Below are 7,561 nucleotides of genomic sequence, written 5' to 3' on the forward strand. Positions count from 1 at the left end.
CATGTAAGATCACTAGATAATGGAAGAGATCGACTAAAAAAGGAAGGAAACACTTACAATCTTGAAGATCTTGACAAAAATTTGGATGATACTTGAGAGAGAATTGTTCTTGACTTGGAAATGGGAAAAATGACTAAAAATGAGTAAGTGTCATTTATATACCCTTTAGGGTTTTCGGCCCTTAACACTATTTTGGGCCGAAAACTCCAAACTCTTGGAGTTTTGTGACTTAAATGTTGCACAATTAATCCTAAAGTATACTTCCTCTAATTTGTTCTCTCAAGAAAATAAATATTAAAAATATCCAACCGGACTTTAAACCGAGCTAAAAATTAGCCGAAAAGAATTTGACTTTTAATTGAAGTGCTAGACGGTAGAGTTTGTTCAAATGGAAATTTCGGGTTGTCACATCATCCCCCCGTTAGAGGGAATTTCGTCCCGAAATTAGGGTTCGAGCAACTAAGTTATTACAAATAACTAAGTAAAAAGATGAGGATATTTCAGCTTAAACTGATCTTCACGCTCCCAAGTGAATTCCGGTCCTCGCTTTGCGTTCCAACGAACCTTCACTATCGGGATACGGCTTTGCTTGGTTCGTTTGACCTCTCGGTCCATGATCTCTACTGGTTCTTCCACGAAGTTGAGGCTCTCGTTGATTTCGATCTCGTCGAGTGGGATTCCAAGAGTCTCGTCGGACAGACACTTTTTCAAGTTTGAGACGTGGAAAGTAGAATGTACGTTACTGAGTTCACGAGGTAAGTTAAGTTTGTAAGCTACCGGGCCGATTCTAGCGAGAATCTCGAAAGGCCCTATGTATCTTGGATTTAGCTTTCGACGCTTTGCGAAGCGTATCAAGCCTTTCCAGGATGAGACCTTCAATAGAACACGGTCGCCCACCTGGAATTCTAACGGTTTCCTTCGTTTATCTGCATAGCTTTTCTGTCGGTCTCTAGAGGCTTTCAATCGTTCACGAATCTGAAAGATCTTCTCTGTCGTTTCCTGAATGATCTCCGGACCCGTGAGAGTGCTGTTAGGAACTCGTCCTTTAGCTAACTGGGTATCACCCACCTCAGCCCAGCACAGAGGGGATCTGCACTTTCGGCCATAGAGGGCCTCGAATGGAGCAGCCTTTATGCTCGTGTGATAACTGTTGTTGTAGGAAAATTCGACAAGGGGTAAATGAGTATCCCATGCCTTCCCAGAGTCGATCACACAGGCTCGCAACATATCTTCCAAGGTTTGGATAGTCCTCTCACTTTGTCCGTCGGTTTGTGGATGATAGGCTGTACTCATGTCCAGCCTAGTTCCTAGGGAACTTTGTAGCGACTGCCAGAACCTCAAAGTGAATCTACTATCTCTGTCCGAGATAATGGATATGGGAACCCCGTACAGTCGTACAATCTCCCGTATGTAGGTTCTTGTAAGCTTCTACATCTTGTCTGTTTCTTTGATAGGCAGGAAGTGTGCGGACTTGGTCAATCTGTCGACGATGACCCATATGGTATTAAGTCCACCCGTTGTCTTGGGCAGCTTGGTTATGAAGTCCATAGTCATCCGCTCCCCCTTCCATTTTGGTATCTCTGGTTGTTGTAGTAGACCTGAGGGTTTCTAATATTCGACCTTGACCTTGGCGCAAGTAAGGCATTTACTTACGAAGGTAGCAATCTCTACTTTCATGTTAGGCCACCAGTATAGCTTTTTAAGATCCAGATACATCTTATCTGAACCTGGGTGGACGGAATAACGAGTGTTGTGTGCCTCGGTCATGACCAAGTCTCTGAAACCACCGTGTTTCGGTGTCCAGATCCGATCCATGAAATATAAGGCTCCGCCACCTTTGACTTCCAAGTTCTTATCCATCCCTTTCTGGGATTCACTCGCCACATTCTCAGGTTTCAAAGCGTCGAGCTGAGCCTCCTTAATTTGCGTGGACAAGTGTGAATGGATAGTCATAGTGCTTTTTGTACCATACAGGTAGTGTCTCCAGATCTTCAGAGCAAACACAACTGCTCCTAGCTCAAGCTCGTATGTAGTGTAGTTGACCTCGTGTGTCTTCGGCTGTCTCGAAGCATAGGCGATGACCTTACCTCGTTGCATCAGAACACAGTCGAGCCCTTGATTTGATGCATCGCAATAGAAAACGAAGTCTTCTATCCCTTCGGGGAGGGATAGTATTGGTGCGGTGCACAAGGCTCGCTTGAGCGTTTGGAACGCTCTCTCCTGCTTCTCTTCCCAGTCAAAGGCCATGCCCTTCTGGGTCAGTGTTGTAAGAGGTTTCGCAATTTGGGAGAAGTTCTGAATGAACCTGCGATAATAGCCAGCGAGGCCTAGAAATTGACAAATTTCGGTAGGCGTCTTCGGTGCTGACCAGCTCTCAATGGATTTGATTTTGGAAGGGTCCACGTGTATTACCTCTTCGCTAACCACGTGCCCTAAGAATTCGACTCTTCGGATCCAAAATTCGCATTTTGAGAACTTCGCATAGAGCTTCTCCGAACGCAGCGTTTCTAAGACTAGTCGCAGATGTTGACTATGCTCCTCCTTACTACGAGAGTAGATAAGTATGTCATCGATGAAGACGATGACGAACTGATCCAAGTAAGGACGACACACCCTATTCATTAAATCCATGAATATTGCGGGCACGTTGGTTAATCCGAACGGCATCACTAGGAATTCGTAGTGCCCATAACGAGTTCGGAAGGCTGTCTTCGGGACATCCTCCCCTAGCACTCGTAGTTGGTGATATCCGGATCTTAGATCGATTTTTGAAAAGAAGTTCGCCCCTTGCAGTTGATCAAATAAATCGTCTATGCGAGGCAGAGGGTAACGATTTTTGACGGTCAGTTTGTTGAGCTCCCTGTAGTCGATGCACATACAAAACGATCCGTCTTTCTTCTTGACGAACAAGACTGGAGCACCCCAGGGTGAGAAGCTTGGTCTTATAAAGCCCTTGCTGAGCAGTTCGTTAAGTTGACTGGACAGTTCTTGCATCTCTACAGGTGCTAGACGATAGGGCGATTTGGCTACTGGGGTAAGCCCTGGAACTAAGTCGATTCTGAACTCGACTTGACGTTGCGGAGGTAATCCTGGGAGTTCTTCTGGAAAGATGTCGGGAAAATCACGTACTACTGGAATGTTCTTAAGTATGTGATGTATAAGTTTGTAAATGTTTGTAATTGTTTGAACTCTCCTAGAAAACCCTATGTTTTCTACTAAAAGTAGCCTTCTACCCAGGCATCAAATGTTTGTATGTCTGTTTCTTGTAAAAGTGAGTATTTTCCCAAGTAAGACTATCATTAACCAAAAATATAGTTTTACATTACTGTTCATTGTGTGAAGATCACAAAGTGAATGCAATGGGGAAATAATAAAGTATTGTAGTGTTGTATTAAGTAACTACTGCTGTACTAATTACCTTAAACCAATATGCTATTTAACGTAACATGTGATATGCCTGTACCATACTACCGACTATAAACACGACGATGAAAGACGTCGGAAGAAATGACATTTGGCACCCGTAGACTTGCAAGTCCCACTGTAGCGAGCAGCAAGGTGTAGGATAGTCAATCCAGTATAGATCCATACACAAATTCAACGCTCTCCAATTAAGGAGACTCTGGATACAAAACGAGCCATGACAGGTGATGCCATGCCCCGTTACGTGGCTCACATAATTGTTGTAATGTTCTTGTATATGTATTGTATGTACTAGCTGTATTGTATGTTCTCTATGTCTAGTATGTATGCATGTTCTCTCTGTTTCTCATAATAGTATGTTCTCTTGTATAATGTATAGTATGTACTAGCTGTATTGTATGTTCTCTCTCTGTCTAGTATGTATGTATGTTCTCTCTGTATGTTATTGTTTGTTTCTCATCATAGTATTCTCTATCTATATGTATTGACTCATGTATGAACTGACTCATTGTATGTTTCACTGTTCTAGTAATAGTATTGTAACTTCCTAAACTATACCTATTATAGTTTACTAGTAATGTTGTTTGTATGTATGAACATGTTTGTATACCTTTGCTACCTAAAGGTATTGAACTGAATAAAGGAACTTTTATATCTATACACATATACATAATATATAACTAAGATTCAAACGACCCTCGAACAACTAACCGATACCCTAGGTCCACAACCAAACAAGGAACAGGAAGCAAGGTGAGCTATCAGTCCTAAGTCCTTTCAATCCTACTTATATAACTATATATATATATATATATATATATATATATATATATATATATATAGATATACATTTGACAAAGTATAAGTTTAAAAGAGTTTAATAAAAGTATTTAACCTGTAAAAGAGTTTGTAAAAACAGTTTGAAGTAGTTTGTTTGATAACACAGTTTGAAAAGTAAGAAATCCACTTGTTTGGTAGTTATTAATCACATGTGATTGATATAATAACTATAATAGTTCAACTTGTATTCCCCCCCCCCCATAAAAGCGTTTAAAATCATTTAAAAGGTTGATTAAGGGGTATGAACTCACCTGTAGTGAGTGGTTTGGATGAACGGATGGTATAGGATGCTAAGTGTCAAGTGAAGACTTGAGCACACACACGGATCCTATTTAACATATAATAACACATATATGTATCCAATTAGTCATTTAACAACTAATTAACCAAGTTAAGACACCCTAGGACATGGAAAACACTTTGATTCAAGTGCTAGAAGTACCAAGGGTTGCATCTAAGGGTTGTATACCCACTTAAAGGAGTTTTCGGTCCAAGTGGTATGTTTCTTTGGAGTTTTCGGTTCTTGTGGTTTTCGGTCCATATGGTTTTTGGTCCAAAGAGGTTTTCGGTCCAAATGGTTCTCGGTTTTTAGGGTTTTCGGTCCCTGAGTTTAAGACCGAAAACTCATGATTTTTGGTGCATAAGGTGATTTTCAAGGGCTTTCAAGAATCAATGAAGTGTTCTAGACTCAATATTAAGCATTGGGAAAGGCTTAAAGTCATTTTGCAACCTTCATAACGGTTTTCGGTCTAAGGAGATGCACTAGACCGAAAACACCTTTTGTTCTTGGATAATTACGATTTCAAGGCCCTAAATCAAGTATCCTTACTAGATAACAAGCATAGGAGATAGATACTTACAATATGGAAGCAAAGAAGGGTGTTTTCGGTCCAAAACACTAGTGTGTGTTCTTGGTGTTCTTGAAGAACACTTGAAGATCTAAGAAAATGGAATGATTTCATGGATGAAATCATGTAAGATCACTAGATAATGGAAGAGATCGACTAAACAAGGAAGGAAACACTTACAATCTTGAAGATCTTGACAAAAATTTGGATGGTACTTGAGAGAGAATTGTTCTTGACTTGGAAATGGGAAAAATGACTAAAAATGACTAAGTGTCATTTATATACCCTTTAGGGTTTTCGGCCCTAACACTATTTTGGGCCGAAAACTCCAAACTCTTGGAGTTTTGTGACTTAAATGTTGCACAATTAATCCTAAAGTATACTTCCTCTAATTTGTTCTCTCAAGAAAATAAATATTAAAAATATCCAACTGGACTTTAAACCGAGCTAAAAATTAGCAGAAAAGAATTTGACTTTTAATTGAAGTGTTAGACGGTAGAGTTTGTTCAAATGGAAATTTCGGGTTGTCACATCGTGAGTCAGATATAACTGCTCTACGAGTTTCAATTGACAAGAAGCATAAGCAATCACTTTTCTTCGTTGCATGAGAACACAACCTAGTCCAACTCGGTAAGCATCACTGTAAATAGAAAAATTCTCTTCTCCTTCGAGTAACACTAATACTGGGGTTTTACATAAATCCTCTTTCAATAATTTAAAGGCTTTTTGTTGTTCTTTTGTCCAACGAAACCGCTCAGTCTTTCTCACCAATCTAGTTAATGGAGCCGCTATGCGTGAAAAGTCTTTCACAAATCGTCGATAATACCCCGCTAGCCCCAGAAAGCTACAAATTTTCGAAGGATTCTTTGGTGGCTCCCATTTCATTACGGCTTCCATTTTTTATGGATAAACTTTTATGCCTTCTTTCCCAATGACATGAATTTCTTCCAACCAAAATCCACATTTCGAAAATTTTGCATACAATTTCTCATGTCATTGTAGTTCCAGCACTTGTGGTCGATGTACTTCGTGTTCTTCTCTACCTTTCGAATATATAAGTATATAATCTATAAACACAATAAAAAATTTGTCTAAAAATGGTCGACACACCCGATTCATTAAATCCATGAATACAGCGGGGGCATTGGTCAACCCGAACGGCATCACAAGAAATTCAAAGTGTTTGTATCTAGTCTGGAATGCGGTCTTTATAATGTCAGATTCTTTTAATTTCAATTGATGGTACTCCGATCTTAGATCTATTTTTGAGAAATAAGAAGCCCCTTGCAATTGATCAAATAAATCATCGATTCGGGGTAACGGATACCGATTTTTAATGATAACCTTGTTCAATTCTCTATAATCTATATACATCTGCATCATATCATCTTTCTTTCGAACAAACAGAATAGGGGCACCCCATGGAGACGTACTGGATCATATAAAAGCACGATCCAATAATTCTTGCAATTGCGTCATTAATTCTTTCATTTCTGAAGGTGCTAGATGATATGGAGAACGAGCACTAGGTTCTGCACCTGGTATTAAATCAATAGCAAATTCAATTTGACGGTTAGGAGGTAACCCGGGTAATTCTTCTGGAAACACATCTTGAAATTTCTTTATTACTTCCTTATTACCAATCGTCTTTTGCATACAAATATCGTTTGCATAAGCGAAATACAATACACCTCCCTTACCAACAATTTTTCGAGCCTTTGCCATTGAAATTATAGGAACTCCTTTGCTTTCTCTTTCACCTCGAATCATAATTAAGTATTTGTCGGGAGTTTCTACAATAACAACTTGCTGATTACACATAATCTGAGCATTATTTGAAGACAGCCAATCCATTCTTACAATTATATCAAACTCCCTGGTAGTGACCGGTTTGAGATTTATAAGGAATTCGGTCTCGTAAATCCCGAGCCGACATCACGATATTCCTCTTTAACCATTACATACCTCCCATCCACAAGTTCTACCAAGATATGTTCACTAGTAGGAGTCAATTTTGTTTTTAATTAAGAAGAAAATTTAACTGTCACAAACGAATACGTTGCACCGGAATCAAACATCACATAAACCGGGAGTGAATTTAGAGTAAAAGTACCTGTCACCACATCTGGTTTCCTTCCCGCTTCTTCTGCAGTCATTTGAAATGCTCGACTTTTAACCATATTAACTTCCGGCTTTCGGTCCTCTCGGACTCTTGTACGATCATCTTTATTGGCCATCTTTTGAACTCCTTTGAACCCTTTTGGGCATTCCGAGCGAATATGCCTGCTCTCTCCACAACCATAACATACAGTTTAAAACTCCGAACCGGTTCCCGAATATCACGTGTTGTGTGTCCCGTCTTTCCGCAATTGTAACAAGTTATCTGGGCCAGAGACGTTTCACAAGGTCCAAAATGTTTCTTAAGACATTTGTCACACCATTTACCTTCA

The 7,561-nt window shown here is 39.8% G+C and overlaps 1 protein-coding gene across 1 annotated transcript; it reads right to left on the bottom strand.

Annotated features, from left to right (window-relative positions):
• Nucleotides 1–6,548: 6,548 nt before the first annotated feature.
• On the bottom strand, nucleotides 6,549–6,965 carry LOC145106000 (uncharacterized). Its single transcript, XM_079043053.1, has one exon. It carries the CDS (start codon nucleotides 6,963–6,965, stop codon nucleotides 6,549–6,551), a length of 417 nt encoding a protein of 138 aa, XP_078899179.1.
• Nucleotides 6,966–7,561: the final 596 nt, after the last annotated feature.

Source organism: Lactuca virosa, chromosome 4 (assembly GCF_052849685.1).
Source record: "Lactuca virosa cultivar CGN04683 chromosome 4, Lactuca_virosa_CGN04683_v6, whole genome shotgun sequence".
Taxonomy (NCBI): Eukaryota; Viridiplantae; Streptophyta; class Magnoliopsida; order Asterales; family Asteraceae; genus Lactuca; species Lactuca virosa.